Source organism: Myiozetetes cayanensis, unplaced genomic scaffold, assembly GCF_022539395.1.
Source record: "Myiozetetes cayanensis isolate MyiCay16 unplaced genomic scaffold, myiCay2020 scf7, whole genome shotgun sequence".
Taxonomy (NCBI): Eukaryota; Metazoa; Chordata; class Aves; order Passeriformes; family Tyrannidae; genus Myiozetetes; species Myiozetetes cayanensis.
In genome coordinates this window covers 12686171-12703658 of record NW_026087964.1, presented here as the reverse complement: position 1 = coordinate 12703658, position 17488 = coordinate 12686171, and the positions used below count along the sequence as shown (strand labels likewise).

Below are 17488 nucleotides of genomic sequence, written 5' to 3'. Positions count from 1 at the left end.
GGAGTTGTGGCCCAGGGTACAGACAGAGTGAAAGCAGCAGTAAAATCAGAACAGTGAAGTAAGTGGTTGGTATAAATTAGGAATCGCTTTTTCTGCTTTATTGAGTCTCCTTTATGCTAAAATTGTAACAGTGCCCTAGACTTATCATAACTTTCCGTCTATTTCTTAAATTTTTATGTGACTTTAAAAAAAATAAATTAGTGCTCCTAAAAAAACTCATGAGTAATGCTGTCTTGAAGAAGACAGGTTATTAGGGCCTATTGCAGAGGCACTCTCACAAATTTCTGCTTCACTCATAATCCTACTAACCTTGAAGAGTCAAAACCAAAGATGTTACAGGCCACTGTAACCATGCTTAATGGCAAGTTCTTTCCTTTAAAAATATCCATTTCTCAGGACCCATGAACTGGTCAAATCCCTGCCAAAATTATGATACTTCCTGAGAAAGTAACTTTTCCATCCATTTAACAATTTTTATTCATTTTAATATTGTTTCATCATACATCACTTTTACCTGATTTCAGACAAAGAATTATCTAAGAATTGACAAGGTTCTGAAAATAATTAATCTGTCAGATTATTATTTTCTATGTTATCTAAAAGCACGATTACTTATAACCTGTTTACTTTGCTTCCAGAAGCTGCAACGAAACCTTTATCTAGCAGCTAATAATTTTTTTCATAGATAGTAACATCCATAAACTTTACATTTCTCAATTCTTTGCTTTGTGGGATTGGATAATTTCTGTTTTAAAAACATTTTGCACATACTTTGCCTGTGCTGCCCCTTAGCTTTAGCCTCACAGCTGATGAATTTTTCTTTTTCAATACTGTATAGCATCATCAAATATACTTTGTATGTCCTTTTCAGCATTTTCTAAATAATTCTGTGAAAGTAGTTGGCGAATGTCCATTCTTTCTGTTGTGAAATAACCTTTCAGAGACTTGTGATAGACAAGTTTTCTTCTAAACAAAAAAGAGACTTGGTTTTGACGAAATCATATTTCACTTTAGTTTTCTAAAGGTTGAAAAGTGTGAATTTTCTAAAAAATGAGAAACAACATTATTTACTGCAGATAGCAGTCAGTTTTAAGAATAATGATATTTGTAGCATTTGTGTTTTTCTTTTTTCACATTAATTTCACAGTTAATTGCTGGTATTGTAGACTGACATCTTTACTAAGTTGATAGCTAAATCATCCATCCAAATCGAAGGTTGAAGAGCCAAGAAGTTGTTTCTTTTATAACAGTTCTCTTAACCAAAGCACTTTTATGTAGGTTTATTAGTACATGATATCTTCTGCTGTAACATTCACTTCTTCTGTTTTAGGCTTAATTTTAGGAAAATTAATCCCACTAATGGCTATTAGCAGCAAATTCACTGCGTGTGTTGTGGCACTTGCCACACAAATCCAAAAACAGTCTTCAAAGCATTCTTCTAAGACAACAAATTGAAAAACATTTTCCCGAAAATTGGCAATTCTTTCTGTGAGGTGATGAAGTTTCACTGCAGCCATAAAGCTGGTGACTGCAAGTACTACAAATCCACCTGCAACAAAATGAAATAAGTATTCACCCTTGTTATCAAATCAAAACAAGACAGACATTTTGATTGTGCTTCAAAAGACTTACTGAATACAACAGTGAGCAATATATAGAGTAGGAATAGACATAGGCATGGCTTAAACACCTTACTGTATGGGCAAAGATGATACCAGTGTTAGTAATAAAGTCCTTTTATCAGTGACGTAGAACCTAAAGGCTGGCATTCGTAGCTCCTGTTAAATGTTTACTAGACACAATAAGCCAAGATGCCACCTTGCAGTTCTGTTTAGATAGTTGAAAACTCACTGTTAACTTCATTTTTTTACAAGTATTTGAGTCAAAGAGATATTTAATAAGGCAAGAGAAAGAACTTTTACCATTTTGTATGATTGTGACTAGTAAAACGTACTGGTAAATGACTTTACCTGCAAGGAAGTTCCAAAGGCATACTCCTACTGGACCTTTAATAGCCCGGTAAGGAACTTTTATTGCATTAAGAATGCAGAATCCAAAACTGACCAGAGAAAAGCAAATGGCCACACAGAGGAACATTATGATCATCACATGCAGGCCTGTATTCAGCTTTTTCACCATGTGTGGGAAAACTGTCAAGAAAAAAAATCACATATTAAGTATGTAGTTTTTCTTGATGACGGTAAACATCACACTGAGCTGGTGCTTCAAACTCAAATTATTCGACTTTATATTTTTTCAGAAGTGTTCAATTCAGCTAGTTACACACATCTTAGTGTATGATGTTTTATTTTTCAGTACATCAGACAAACCAGGGATATTCTGCTACAGGTATAATCCTTTACATAGGGTCTGTGAATAAGGATTCAGGTTTAAGTCCTGTTTATTTCTATAGCTGTGTTAATGTCTTTATCTCCACTACTCTTTTGCCTGCTCTTTTTCGTCTCTGTTCCTCAAACCAAACTCCTGGTTTTGAGCTTCCCATTCCTGTCCCGTGCTTTTGATCTAATCCCTTTGAAGTCTGACAGTCCCAGTTTCCTTGTCCAGGCCCTTGCTGCCTAAAATACTATGACTTCTTTCTGTATTTATTTTCTCACATTCTTTCTCTCTCTTCCTTTCTTCATTGCTGGCTCAAGGGAGACCTGTCCTGATTTCACACTTCTGATCCCAGAGGTTTTCACTTTAAGATTCCCTTGTTGGTTTATCATCTAGTGTTTATGACTCCTTTATGCTTTTCTGGGTGTCTGGCAGAGTATTAGCTACATCTATAGAAGCTTATAAAGTATTGCAGTCAGATGGGCTTTCAGTGAAGTGCTCACATGTTCTGCTATAGGCACGAGCTCTTCCTCAGCAGCCTGTCACTCACCTGCCTTTCTCTAAAGAGTGATGTCTTTCTTGGTTTTGTCTTCACAGACTCAATTACTTAAGTGGGGGGCCAGATTGGCCAGCAGCAGGGAAATGTGCACCTGAGTATTCAGTTTATCCTGAAGCCCTTTAGTAAGAGAACCAGAGGAAATGTGAGTAGGGAATCGTAGCTGACGTGCTGACTGACAGGAAGGAGAGAGGCTGATTGAGAGGAACCCTAATATACAAGGTGATCAAGAAGAGACCTTCAGGTGGCATAGCACTGCATGCTCATACATGTTTTGAAGAACTTACTGTTTAATTACTAGAAAGCTACTAAAAGGAGGGTACATTATATTATAAACAAATAAACAGATTGCTTCCTGTGCTGCATAACTGAAAAAAACCCACCCAAAATAGTCTAGACAAACCACATAAAAGTAGGCAGCAATAACTGGTAGATGTAACAGTGAGCGTCAGGCAAACAATTTGGTCATGACATGACAGAATTCTAGTAGATTATGTAGGAAAATTCATACTGTACAAATCCCATACAAAAATTCAACAGTTCTACCTCTTCTGTAGCTCATTCTGGGGTTGTAGTTTGGCCTGGTATACATAGGAGCTACAGAAGAGATTCCAACAAGAAGAAGAAAGGAGGGAAGTAAATGAGAATCAGAAGTACATATGAGAAATGGGAAGCCAAAAAACTAGCTTGCTATCTGACTGGAAAATAACTGGCCGTGTAACAACAAGGCACATAGAATTAAGCCTTCCTACAAACCAGCAGAGACTTTTGAGTAGTTGTAAGGATCATTTGGTCTCTTTTCTGAGACTCTCAGCCAAATCCCAAAGACCTGACCAGTGAATCTGGCTTAGTATGCAGAAATAAGAATTCTCAGGAAGGACATTGCCATGGAGGCTTCCTAACACATTCCAGCAGTGTTTGCTATGCACAGGCAAAATACCTGGCTTCCCCAGCTCATTCCAGGGCTTGGTTCAGCTGTCAAAACATAAGCATCTTATGCCAACTTAGATGCCTTAGGGCTATGGTAACAACCACAGGGGTCTAACATACATGCTGCATTATGTGTGGGACACCTCCAGAAGCAGCAGCTGGAGACCTGATGATACACCTTGAGGAGTACAAAATAGCACTGGATACCTATCATGGCAATTGAGTCATGCTGTCACTATCCCAGCTAAAAGTGTCCCAGCCATAAGCCTACTCTAGTTAACACACTGAAAGCCATTGTACTAATAATAGCAAATTATTGCAAATTCGAAGTGTCAGAGCTACTGCAGTACTGCAGTGTTTGAGGTGTTAACCTTGTTTTGCTCTATGTGAAGTCCATTTATGTTAACATATTCCCCAAGAAAAGTCTCACAGTTCTTGCTCCTCAGTAAATTCAGAACACTTGGAGATTAAGGGGGACATTCAAAACAAAAAAAGTCAAGGCAAACTCAGAACACCCAGAGTGGGTTCTGCTCACCTTTGTGTAAAAGTATTTAACAGCTTTGTGTAATGTTGTTTGAAACCAGTACTGTGAAAATAACAAACCTGATAGTTATTAGAATATTTAAAAGGGAAAATCTCCAGGCTCCTTGCTGACCTGAATGCATATTTGTGCCCACTGAACTTAATGACCCAATTTCAGAGTTCTAATGGCGAGATTTCTTACTAGCTTCACCGACAGCTCTATTAAGGGGTATAGGATTATGTTCTCCAATCAGTGTAGTCCAGAGTGATGGTGGAACCTTAGGCCTTCCTCTCAGGTTATACAGTAAAAAATCAGAAAGTTTTTTAAAGAGTCCAGAAGGTTGTACAGAAATTTAAAGGAGTTTGGTTACTTTTTTCCTCATTCTCTGTGACAGGATAGGGTGTGAGAACTGAGACTGGATGGCCATGACTGCTATGTCCATGTCATGAAGCTGCAGCTGCAGTCAGAGCTTGAGCACGAACTTGGTTATTATAAAAGCAACTAGTCCAAATTCATCCAGCTTAATAACTGGTCATGCTGATCTATGTTGAGGTTGCTCTGGTTCTTTTTTCCATTCCCTCTGAGTCCCACAGTCCTGCCTCCCTTCAAGTTTTTGTAGAGGTGCTTGTGCAGTTGTATAGTCAGCCGCAATCCTATGGGAAAAAAGTATTTTTTTGTAGGCTAATTTTTTTGGCCACCTTAAGTTCTGAACTACACCACCACAACTACCAGAGACGCTGCAAAGGATAGGGCAGGATAGCAATGCTGTGGGCTAGGGAGAGGGTGAGACTGCAGCAGCTTCAACTCAGATTGGTTTCAGCTACAGTCAATCTGCACACTGAACTAAAAATCTTCAATGCAAATTATCATTTTGTCTACAGCACAGAATGAGTGAAATTTGGAAATCATCCAGAGTACAGCTGAGTGCTTTTGAGACCTCAAGAAAATCTTTTATGTTTAAAGGAATAAGTTTACGAGAGTTTCTAAATTTTTTAAGAATTCAGCAATTTTTTTCTCTCTAAAGTTAGCAGAAAAGAAGGTAAAAATTTCTTCCACATGTTAATAAAGTTAGGAGTATCTGCTATGGCAGACATTTGCATTAGAACAGCTAGAGAAATACAGAAATGTAGCCAGCTAAGTAAATCTCTGCTTCTCAAAGGGAAAAAACCTCAGAGGAGTTCAACAGAGAAGGCAAGGACAGAGAGATGGCAGAGAAACTTGGTATGGGGAGTCAGTCAAGGGGAAAGTGTGATTTACAGGGTCCTCTCCAGATGCCTGTCACTCCCTTCATAAAGCTAAAAGGAAACTCTCCATCTAGCCTTAGAATTTTTTTCCCCATCTTGATTCCAGGATTACAGAACATAAGTGGAAGCAAAAAGCTGCCTGAAATGATAGGGATTTTATATTCATACTCAGACACCAAACCATAGTGACCACAAGTCAGCCACAAATTTATTTAATAATAACAGTTTACATTCTACAAGGTCTGTAAACAAAAAGAACAGAGTGCTATATTTGAACTAGACATCAGACAAAAGATTCAACCAAAATTGTACTTACTTGTGAATTTGGAACGCCTCCCGCCCAACCCACACTGGCGTATTTTACCGCCTCGAAAGAGTCCATAGTAAATTTCTCCAATGAACTTGATCAGCTCTGGATCTGTGGCATTGACCAAATCAGCTCCTGTTTTGCAAAGGATCTTTCCCGTCATCCACTTTGGGGTCCCCATTGCAACAACAATTAAGATAAAAGACACAAAACTTATTAAAGAAGCCAAGGCGAATAACGTCTTTTTAAAGCAGCCAGGCATCCTCGTGCTTTCAAGGGATCATCTCCAAGGCCTCTCTGCAGCAGTTAGGCATATTTCCCATTTTTTCTCATGCTCCAAAATCCACAGCTGAATAGCAGACATTTCAAAATACTTCTCTTTCTATTTTGAAGCTCCAGCAGTTAATCTCTACTGTTAAAAATCAAGGTCTAAAATACATTTTGCTGCGACAACATCCTGAAATGGCTGCAAGTAACAGCTTCATTACACTGTAGTGCAGTGATGCTTCTTTCTGCAGCAAGTAATCCTATCTCTATGGCCTGGCTAATGTTTCATCAGAGGCTTAATTGTCCTGTTCAAATGACATCAAATTCTTTACTGTAACCTCATGTGAAGAAAACTAGAAGAATCCAGGTTTTTAGATTATTAAAAAAAGAGGGCAAACAGCTGTGTGCAAGGGGCAAAGCATTAAAACCACATAATTTGGCCGGAGGATTCGGCTGGCACCTCAGCCGTGCTGAGAGCTACCTTCTCCCGGAGCTTGCTCCCGCCCAGCCTCTAAATGTCACAGCTGTCAGAGCTCCCGCGGCCGTGCGTGCGCTCGGAGCGATGCCTTCCATCGCTAAAGCCTGTTAGCTGAGGGATAGAAGTGATGTGTCTGGAGTGCTCTGAGCGACAGCGGGCCCTCACAGACCCCACAGCCGGGAAGGCCCGGCCAGCCGTGGGGGCTGCGGGGGCGTAACTCAAGCTACAGGTGCGATCCAGGAGTGCTAAAGGAAACCGGCCGTAATTGCCAGCACTTCTACAGTTACCGCTACTCGAGCCCTGCGGGGACCTTCATAACCACTAATTAATTAATTAACCCCCGCAGTAGCCCTGGGGGCAGGTAACAGAGTCCGTCGCTGTGGCTTGGACGAGGCACCGGGATTTTTGCTCCCGGCTCGGCACGGTCCGGGCGGGCAGAGCCGGACCCTCCCCTCGTACCACCCCCGGCCGGCGCTGCCGCCCCTCTCCCGCCCCTCTCCCGCCCCTCTCCCGCCCCTCGGGGCGGCCGCATCCGCAGGCGGGGCCGGGCGGGCCGTGGAGCGGCGGCGGAGCCGGGAGGGACGGCGGGCATGGCGGCGGGCAGGGTGCTGGTGTACGGGGGCAGAGGGGCGCTGGGCTCCCAGTGCGTGCGCTACTTCAAGGCCAAGAACTGGGTAAGCTCCGCGCCGGGGGGTGGCGAAGTGGGGGAGTCCCGCCGTGGGGGAGCGCCCCTGTCCCGCCGGGCCGGGCGCTGCGGGGCCGATAACGCGCGTTCCTCTCCCGCCGCAGTGGGTCGCCAGCATCGACCTGGCCGAGAACGCGGACGCCAGCGCCAACGTGGTGGTGAGGGCCGCCGACTCCTTCCCCGAGCAGGCCGAGCAGGTGGGTCGGCGGCGGGCGCGGGGCGGGCAACGCCGGGCGAGGAGGTGGAGCGATGCACTCAGCCTCCCCCAGAATGTGTGCATCCCTTCTCCCGAGCGATGCACTCAGCCTCCCCCCGAATGTGTGCATCCCTTCTCCCGAGGGATGCACTCAGCCTCCCCCAGAATGTGTGCATCCCTTCTCCCGAGCGATGCACTCAGCCTCCTCCAGAATGCGTGCATCCCTTCTCCCGAGCGATGCACTCAGCCTTCCCCCGAATGCGTGCATCCCTTCTCCCGAGCGATGCACTCAGCCTCCCCCCGAATGTATGCATCCCTTCTCCCGAGGGATGCGCTCAACCTCTCCACGGGTCTGTGCATCCCTTCTCCCGCCGCTGCGGGAATGGGTCCGGCTTTATGCTTGTCGTTTCTTTTTAGTTTGGTTTTTGTTTTGTTGTTTGTTTGTTTGGGTTTTGTAATTTTTGTTTGTTTGTTTGTTGTAATTATTTTTAACTGCATGTATGTGCACAAAGATCCGAGATCCGGATATTGAAGGTTCAGCGCATAAGGCAGTTTGCTTTGGTTTTGTCTTGGTGACTTTCAAAGTCTCAGACTGAACCTGGTGACTGTAATGAAGATGGATAAGGACATCTTAAAATGCAGTGCTTCTTTCAAATATCTTGTCTTATAAATGCACTGTGTACAGGTAGATGTGTACTCAAAGCACTGAGGGATTCCTAGGGCATGCACTGGTTTCCACAAAGGTAAATATGGGAGAATCTAAGCCAGCCCAAAAACTGTTTTGCTTTTTTCTCAACATATAGGGTTTGTTTTTTGAATTTTAACTTTTGAAGTTATTTCTCCTACTGATAAACTGAATCTCTAGATAATATGTTTTCTTTATAGCTATACAACTCTTGAGGCTTTTAAAGAGTAATGTAGAATGTTTGCAACACAATTTCCTATGCACTTTTTTGAAAACAAGTGGACTTTTGTTCTTTTGTTGAGAGATGAATTGTTTGCTTTTAACTTTAGCAGAGAAAATTCATAGCCAACACATTCATTACCAGTTGTGATGTCTTATATTTGAAAGAGAAAAAGATATAGGATATCTAAAAATATACAAACTCAAATTTAGGGGCCACACTCAAACTGATGATTGTGGTCTACATAGAAGCAATAAGAAGGCTAATCTTTAGTTGTTCATTTCTGGTACTGTCTTCAAAAGTGATACCAGTAGTCCTGATCAGACCTGGAGTTTCATTTCCCATGTTAAACAGCACCATACCCAGAAGAGAACTGGTCAAAAGGAAGTCAGTGATAATTTTTGTTAACAGTATAGATAAGGGTCAGATGTTTCAATCCTGCTCAGGTCATTTATTTCCAGTGGCATCACACACTGTATATCATCTGACTGACAGTCATCTATAGTTATCTTTCAACATAATTATTTTGTTTTGAGTTCATGTCTCATAACTATTAATTTTCTATAGCTGTTTAAATTGCTGTGTGTTGTTTTACTTAGTCATATAGGTGGGAAAAAGTAACTTTAAGGCATTTGTGATATTTACTCCTTTACGTTTTTGGTTCAGTGTTTTCAATACGGTTTTTTCTATGTATTGAAGGTGACAGCAGAGATTGGAAAACTTCTTGGTGAAGAAAAGGTGGATGCGATCTTGTGTGTAGCAGGAGGATGGGCTGGAGGCAGCGCCAAAGCCAAATGTAAGATTTTGGTATATGCATGCTGGTGAAAACATGAATGATATCTGAAAGGAGTCCTTAAAAATCATGGTAAGAAAGGTATTTGAGATTATCGCTCTTCCTGAGGCCAACAGAGGACAAGAGCACAAAAGTACAAAACAGCTTAGTCACGGTGCTTCTTAGTGCTTCTCTGAATTTTTCCTACCTGTTAAATTTGCACAGCGCTTAGTTTCCTCAGTGGTGTTTGATGACACACCAATTTTTATTCAAATGGAGGAGTTTCAGCACTGTTAAGCTGACTTTACCAAGGTTACCTGTGTCAGGCAAGTTGCGAAAGACAGTGATGGGTGGAAACATCGATGTTTCCCAATTCATTTCTTCATGAATAGAACCTCAGTTACCTCCTGCAGTTCTCTGAGCTGTTACTGTGCAATATGGTATTGGAAGGCACTGCCTAGTGACCCAAAATCATGCTACAGACAAAGCCCTTCAGATTAAAAAGGGCTTTTAAACATGTAATGTTGAGAGTGAAATTTTATACTTTACCTGCTACTGTAGAGATACAGGAATTAAAATAGCCCTGTTTTCTGTCTGGAGTAAATCTGATAATATGTGCCTTCTCCCTTCTGGTTCAGATGTTACAGGCTCAAAGAGAAAGAAGATACAAAAGACATAAATGGATATTTTACAATGTGAAACTAGAAAATGGTAGAAAGCATGTTCTCTTAGTGCTTTTGCACTCTGTGGGACACTAAGGAAATTGGAGTCGGAGGTCTTCCACCTTTTAGCTATTTTCACTAATTCTCTTTCTAATCAGCTTTATACAAAAACTGTGACCTGATGTGGAAGCAGAGTGTTTGGACATCGACTATTTCCAGCCACCTAGCAACAAAACATCTGAAGGAAGGCGGCCTCTTGACTCTGACAGGAGCTCAAGCTGCTTTATCTGGAACCCCAGGTAAAATGCAATGCATGATATCCCTGCACCATGGCTGCAGGGACTCCAGCAGTTAGACATGTTTGTTCATCTGAGCTTTCTTGTTTGTGAAGCAATGGTTTCTCTCCCCAGTTGCTTGACTTCTAGTACAAATGGAAAATTGCTGCTGCAATGTGTAAGGGAAGTGTAATTTTATAGGTAGCAGTACTGAATTTCTCGAAACTGGAGTGCAAACACATAGAATCAGTATTTAAATAATATTTGACGTGCACTGATGAAACGTACTTGTCTAATATGTGATATAGAAAAAAAGTTTGGAAATGAAGACTAGAAGCACACAGCAAGCTGTAAGTGCTTCAATAAAGTTAATTTTCCTACTTGTGTTCTGAAAGACAGAGTCCTTAATTGATGAATTTTTCTGTTGGTGATGACTCAACTGATTCTGATAGCTGTGCTTGTCCTGTTCATGTTCTGATTCCAGTCTACTGTTGCTTCAGACATAGATAAGCTTGTTGACTGTTGGCTTTGCCCTCTGCTAGCTGTTTAATATGAACTTTATTGGATTTTTAATCTCGCTCCTTAACCATGTTGGTCTGCATGGAGGAAGAAATCTGGGAGCAATTTAAAATCAAAAAAAAAAAAAAAAAAAAAAAACGGCACTGACACACAAGCCCACAGGCAGCAAGAGGAAAGTTTGAGACAAATACTCCCATTTCCCAATCTTTTATTAGTGTCACTTCAACAATATTTTTATGAGACACAGATACTAAGATTTTAAAACATATACAATGTATGAATATTAAACTGTTCAGGAAAACTGAATTTATGAATATAAAACTTTTCAGGGAAAATATGCTATATTTTCTAGTTAATGGTCTGTCTTTTGTGTTAACAGTTTCATCTGTTATAGTCCAAAGATAAAAGGCTTATTTTGTGAAAATAAGCAGACGAATAATTTACAGTGTCCTGCTTGACTGACCACGTAAAAATGAAAAAATGTTAATTCTGGAAAACTTTCATGGTTTTTGTTTGGGTGGTTTTGGGAGGTAGGGACCACAGCACAGGAATCAAAGTGATTTGCTTTCCTGTTTTGAACTAGCTGGTTTCAGCTAGTCTGGATTTTTCTAAAAATCACAGCAGTGCTTTGGGCAAACACATGCAACTTATTAACATCAGGAAGAATTGGGAAAGAGTTGTTACTCAACTTCTGCAAATATGCCTTTCTAGGCTTGTTACTACCAGCCCTTCTGGAAGAAACAATGTTTTTCTTGTTTGCTGTTAGTGTGACCTTTCTTTCCTTATGAGAAAATGTTGCCTCACACAATGCAAACTGAAGAACACTGAAAATTGTATGAATAGTTACAGCAGCAGTGCGATAGTGATGGCTGAGAAATGTATTAAGCATAAAAAGATTTAAGAAGACTTAGAGTGCTTGGTTTAGACAAGATGAGAATACGATACAGATGCAAATATTTTTATCATAACAATAAAATAAGTTAGCTAGTGCTGTCCATGATTCCTCCTAGCAGAAATGGGTGCTATACAATATGTCTAACTGAATAGAAGAGAAATACTTCTACAATGCAAAATGCTGCTACAGGAACACTGGAAAGGGACTATATGACTGTATAGGTTGGTAGAAAGAAAGATAGAAAGTACCTGACCTGCGTGCCTTATGTTCTCATTGCTGTTACTCTTGCACTGCTAAATACTGTCTACCCAGAAAGCAACAGTGTTTAGGAAGAAGTTTGCCTTCCCTGCAGCTTATTTAGTAATTTTAGTAATTTTTCTACTATGAAGTGGTTTTTTTGGTTTTTTGTTTGTTTGTTTTTTTAATTTTTTTGGTGCCTTTCCCTGAAGGCCCTATCAGACCTGGGATTCTGACCAAGTGAATTACCATTTGGGAGAGACGTGAACAGTATATATTTGGGTCCAAACCTGCAAATACTTTAGTCATATGATAAAAATTAATGAATGATAGCCTTAATAAAGTCAATGAGCATCTTCACACTTACTGTTACATTTGTAAGCTTAGCCCTGTAGGTCACATCTTTCAGCGTGCATTTCAGTACATAACTAAATGTGCTTAACTCAGTAAGCTGCTTATTTCTATAGTGCTGAGTAAACAGAGTTGTGTGACAGTTCCTGGATGTCTAATGAAAGCTTGGGGTTTTTTTCTTTTTTTTTTTACTTTTAACATATATATGTTTTAATATGTTTTGAAAGTCTGATTCTGTTCTGGCTGTGGTAAGTGGCCTTAATATTCACCAAACAGTCTTGAGTTTCTATCATGTTACTGATGATATTGAGAGCTGTTTTTGATTGTGCTGTAATTTGCCTGTTTTTAATTGGTAGGGATGATTGCCTATGGCATGGCCAAAGGAGCAGTGCATCAGCTTTGTCAGAGTTTAGCTGGTGCCAGTAGTGGCTTGCCATCTGGTTCTGCTGCTGTTGCCATTTTACCGTAAGTAGTTGCTTAGTTGTCTCTGCCTGTGTTGTTTTATTTAATTACTGCTGTAACCTAGAGCCACACAGATATGCTTGTAGTGTCCTGTTCACCGTACACAAACAGCTTCTCAGACCTCCTTACAGTTTCACAGAGAAAAGAGGTAAACTTGAAAGTGTGAACAAAACGATATGCAAGAAACCCTAAACATGATTCCCTTCTTTTCCTTTCCTTTGCAAAGCTGTAGTGGATGTTGGGATTAAAATTTGATTCATTTTTAACCAGTATGACTGTAGCCATGCATTAACATGTGATTTCTCTTTTTTTCAGTATAAACAGAACTCTAAAAATGAGATGAGCTATTCAGCACAGTTTTAGACTTAGCTGTGTGATAGCAGTAAAGCAAAGGATTACTTGACACATTTTCACTTGGTTAAAGATGCTTCTTCATAAGATGCTGCATATCTATGCTTGATTAGTAAAATTAGGTCAGTGAGGATCTGTGAAAAGAAAAAGTTTAGCTTGTATTTGCCTGTCACAATTTTCTTTTTGATGAGGAAAGCTAGTAAGAAGTGGATGGCTTAGTAGGTCTTCACTGTGTCTAATTTTATCCATTCTGCTGCTGAATTCTCCCTGCTTTTGTTTTCCTAACACACACACACTCTTAATGCACATGTCTTTTAGGTCAGAGAGGAACAGCATTAAATGTGTTTGGATAATTGACAGCACCTTCCACTGGCAGGCAGACTCCAAGATCACTGCATTTGTGTGCATGCTGTTCTTATGTAGTTATCATGCAAAATTCTGTCCTTGAGTGAATTTTTCGAGGGTAAATATACCTTGGATTGCCAACAGCATCTCGGTGAGGGACTTGTGAAAAGTTCACCCCTTAATATCATTGTGTGTAGTGCAGATATGTATCATCAAATTCAAAACTTCCTATGTTTTTGCACTTAATCACTGCATTTGCAGCTGGCCTGAGGCTGTTTGAAAACATGGATGTAGTGCACATGTGCTGTGCAGTGCATGTGCACAAGCATATTACTGCCATTCCCTGTCTGCATGAGAGGGAAGGGAGCTGTGGGCTGAGTGATTGCCCTAATGGGCAACTCCTCTGCGAGCCAGAAAGGTGAGAGATTATAGGTTGGAGCCTCGGATAAACGTTGAAACTGATGACTCTATGCTGGTAACACACAGGGAGGATGCAAGGGAAATCCATACCACATGGTGTAAAAGTCAAGCATATGTTGCAGCAGTGATTTGAAGCAGGTGGCACTCATCAGAAGCATGATTGTATAAAGAAAAGGTTTGCTTATCTTTATTAATTACAGGGTTACCTTAGATACACCAGCAAACAGGAAATCGATGCCTGATGCAGATTTCAGCTCCTGGACACCCTTAGAATTCATTGCAGAGTGAGTATCCATGAGCAATTCCTCACTGAACCTCATCTTAGTGCATGTTGTTTTTCAATAGCTGCCTTGGATTTGAGTGGGGTTTTTTCCTCCATCGTCTCCTCATTGTGTAAGTTTCTAAATCACATTGGGTTTTATTGCACAGGCTTCTTAACTGGAGAAAATTAGCCCAACTCCATCAACTTCAGCTTCTCTACATGAGTTATTTCAGCAAGGGAGATAGCCTTAAGGAGTTGGAAGCCAGAGAATCTCATAAAGCCTGTAGACAAATTAAATTGCAGACAGCAGGTGCAGGAGGCACCTGGCTTAAAGATAAACTGCAAATAGGCATGTAAACTTGGGTGGGATTCCTTTTCTTTTAAACACTCTTTACTACCTGTTTTACAGTGTGTTAGTTCAGTTCTCTCAACTGGCAAAATTCCTGCTCTTGTTTAGAAAAATTCAATAAAGGTATTTTTTTTTCATCATCCACAAAGGCTTGTCTTGAATGATGTTGCAAAATGCTGAAACTTCAACTGCAGCTTTTCTAATGGCAGGCTGTGATTATCTGCTTTACTCTTCTCATTCATTGTTAGAGAAGGTGCAGCATTAGTATTGCCTTCTGCCCTGTGATGGGGAGTAGCTCCCATTCCACTGAGGGTAAACTGTCCAAAGGAAGAAAATAAGGGTACGACTGTCTTGCTTCTTTGAGGAAAAACAAAGTTCATTTTTTGTGTTCATTTTTTTACAAAGGGATTCACTCTTGCACATTTTTGAAGTCTTTTTAAAACTGATCCTGAAATAAGATTTACCTATTACTAGTTGTTCAGAGAGTAATTTAGTTCTGACATTTGATTTCCTTCTTTATGTGAATTTTTTTAAGGTGGATACCAGAGTCAGAAATGGTTTTGGTTGCAGCTGTTTAGTTGCAGCCTATGCAACAGTCTGATGTGGCTCTTTAAAAGGGCCCCATTAACTGAATTTAGTTGGCCTGAAAATGTTCAGAAAACAATCCTTTATTTATTGTGCTACAGAGACTGCTTAGCCAGATGTTATAGGTCTGCAAATTATTTTTCTAAGTTTAATTTTTAAGTATTTTAACTTTGTAGGAGAATTAGGTTGATTGTTTTGTTTCTAATTCCCTAAACTTTAACTCCAGATTTGAAAACTGAAAATCTTGGTGTAAAGTGTTGGCAACATCTCTATCCTGGGTAGGATGCAGGAAATCCTTTCCAACATGGCATTTGAGTTTTGTGCCCTGGAAGCTGTTGTCAGAGAGTGGGATGTTCCAACATGGCAGTTGCTATGTCTGCATTATTGCAAGGGTTGATGGACCTGTGGAATATACTGCACTTTCTGTTTTGCATTTTGATAAGGAGTGTTCTGTGTTCTACCTAAAATGAATCCATCTTACTCAGCACTATTTTGGATGTCCTAAGGCTTTTTGTACTTCAGCTGAGACTACTTTCACAGTTAAATATTTAAGTGTTATAATGACCTGTTGGCAGAGTAGTGGGTTTAGGAACTTTATCCTAGCCACAAAGCTATGTTTCTGATATATATGTTATAAAGTCAACTAAAGCAGCCCCTCTTCCCCTTTTCATTTAATTTTTTTAACATGGAAAAAACCTCATCACTCTGACATTTTAAGCTCCTGGCCTTTTCCTCTGAGATGTTCTGAAAATCCTGTGTGTGTGCTGTAAAGCCCTAGGGATTTCCCTGCACCTCTGCTCAGCTTTGAGGGTCTGTGATCACATCACTGGTTTAGAGCATGCATAGAAAACACTAGAGAGCAGTAGGAAAAGAAGGAAAAGTAGGTAGGCTTTTATTTTATTTTATTTTATGCTTCCTGTCAATGTACTTGATAGTAGGAGGGGTTTTTTATCTTCCTCAGCCTGTTTTATCCATTTATTTTAAAACAGAACCTTTTATGAGTGGATAACAGGAAAGAATCGACCAAACTCTGGGAGTCTAATCCAGGTGATAACTACAGGTGGGAAGACGGAACTAGTTTCAGCAGCACACCTTTGACATCAGTCTCTGAAGGTGATGGAACTTCAGCGAAGGAGAAGCTGTGGAAAATCTGTCTATCAGTATAATTTGGATGGTCTTCTGTATCCAGTGATTGTAGTTATGCCATTAATGGAACCAGAATTCACATAACATTTCAGTGCTGTCAATTGTGAGCTATCAGCATTTGTTTACCAAATAATATCAAGTACTTGTCTCTAAATGAAAGTTGCAGGCTTTAAAGTCTGTAGATGTTGTGATTCTGAGCATTATATGTCAACTTACCTGTTCTCTGTGAAATGGGAATTGTACTTAATTATGTCATGTGATCACGTACATGGTTGGATTTTTTTTCTCTGTCAGTAAGTGTTTCTGGTAACTTACTGTGAATCTTTCAGTACTCTGTCTTTTTCTGTCTGAGAGTATAATGCCACCACTGCATATTATGTTGGCTGTAAACCACAGGAAACATTGGAGTCATATAATCGTGTCCTAGTCGTGTAACATTTTTCTTGTGAATGTTCCACGTGAGTTTATGGAACTGCATAGAGATTACTCACTTGAGAAGAAGTTCTTAGTTTGCCTTACAATTCATAAGCTGCTCTCAGGCCTACAGTTGTAGGATGAAACAGTCACTCTGTCAAATGATTACTATGTCTTTCTGCTAGTCATGATGGTTCTTCACTTTTTTGAAAAGCAAAGTGCCGTAAAGTAGTAGAAAAAAAGCATGCATGCACTTCTATTTGAATATGAAAGTTTTTGTGCTAAATAAATGTATATTGTTTTATATACTGGGCTGTCTCTGTCACTGTAATCCCAATATCTGGATAACATTTTAAGCAGTTTAATTGAATGTGAAGTTCAGTTATGACAAAGGACTTAAGTTTTTTCTTATTTCATTCTGATCATGGTGCATAACATATATTTCTGTGGTAATGGTGCAAAAGATCTACTAGCCATGCATAAATATTTTCTTAAATTCAGCTACACTACATAGAAATACAGTTCAGATGCACAGTGAAAGCATTACCTGTTCTGAGCCGAGACTTACAAAGAACCAGTGCTGTTGGATTTTTTGGAACATCTTGAAAACAGTTGAATATGCAAAATTGTGTGAATGTTCTCTCTTTGCACTCTTTTGTTTCCCAACTTCAGGGTTGTGTTGGGGAAGGATTTACTGCCATGAATCAAGAAAACCTTTTGCCTCTTCCCACTGGGAAAGCTCACATACCCATGTCAATTTTGACATGACATGATTGCCTGTTTTGGTATAACTATCACTTCACTTATTTTGTTTTGCTGGATGCAGAGGTGGAGAGGGGAATTTTTGTGTCCAGGACTGTCAATTCATAAATATGCTTTTGATTTTAAATGGAACACTCTCAGCCATGTAATTGAACCAGCAGTTTCTATGGTCTGAGAGTACAGGCAGGAACTGCAAGGCACTGGTAAGGAATGAAACACTAAGGTGTTGCTTGATTATCATGGAAAAGGGGGTAGC

General features: G+C 40.1%; 2 protein-coding genes across 2 annotated transcripts; one reads left to right on the top strand and one right to left on the bottom strand.

Annotated features, from left to right (window-relative positions):
* Window positions 1-1283: 1283 nt before the first annotated feature.
* CLRN2 (clarin 2) lies at window positions 1284-6156 on the bottom strand. The gene is made up of 3 exons (XM_050338790.1): window positions 5904-6156; window positions 1971-2150; window positions 1284-1549 (listed from the first exon to the last, which is right to left on the bottom strand). The coding sequence occupies exons 1-3, from the start codon at window positions 6154-6156 to the stop codon at window positions 1284-1286; spliced, it is 699 nt and encodes a 232-aa protein (XP_050194747.1).
* A 1007-nt stretch (window positions 6157-7163) lies between these two features.
* Window positions 7164-16776, top strand: QDPR (quinoid dihydropteridine reductase). The gene is made up of 7 exons (XM_050338785.1): window positions 7164-7313; window positions 7429-7521; window positions 9125-9221; window positions 10018-10158; window positions 12493-12601; window positions 13915-13998; window positions 15900-16776. Exons 1-7 carry the CDS (start codon window positions 7230-7232, stop codon window positions 16006-16008), a joined length of 717 nt encoding a protein of 238 aa, XP_050194742.1. The 5' UTR covers window positions 7164-7229; the 3' UTR covers window positions 16009-16776.
* The last annotated feature ends 712 nt before the right edge of the window (window positions 16777-17488 follow it).

Excerpts from the sequence above, each read along its gene's own strand:
- CLRN2 (XM_050338790.1), bottom strand. The coding sequence starts at position 6,156 with ATGCCTGGCTGCTTTAAAAAGACGTTATTCGCCTTGGCTTCTTTAATA. Across the intron at positions 2,151-5,903 it reads GAGGCGTTCCAAATTCACAA|TTTTCCCACACATGGTGAAA; the intron begins GTAAGTACAATT and ends TTTTCTTGACAG. Across the intron at positions 1,550-1,970 it reads CCTTTGGAACTTCCTTGCAG|GTGGATTTGTAGTACTTGCA; the intron begins GTAAAGTCATTT and ends ATTTTGTTGCAG.
- QDPR (XM_050338785.1), top strand. The coding sequence starts at position 7,230 with ATGGCGGCGGGCAGGGTGCTGGTGTACGGGGGCAGAGGGGCGCTGGGC. Across the intron at positions 12,602-13,914 it reads GCTGCTGTTGCCATTTTACC|GGTTACCTTAGATACACCAG; the intron begins GTAAGTAGTTGC and ends TATTAATTACAG. Across the intron at positions 13,999-15,899 it reads CCCTTAGAATTCATTGCAGA|AACCTTTTATGAGTGGATAA; the intron begins GTGAGTATCCAT and ends ATTTTAAAACAG.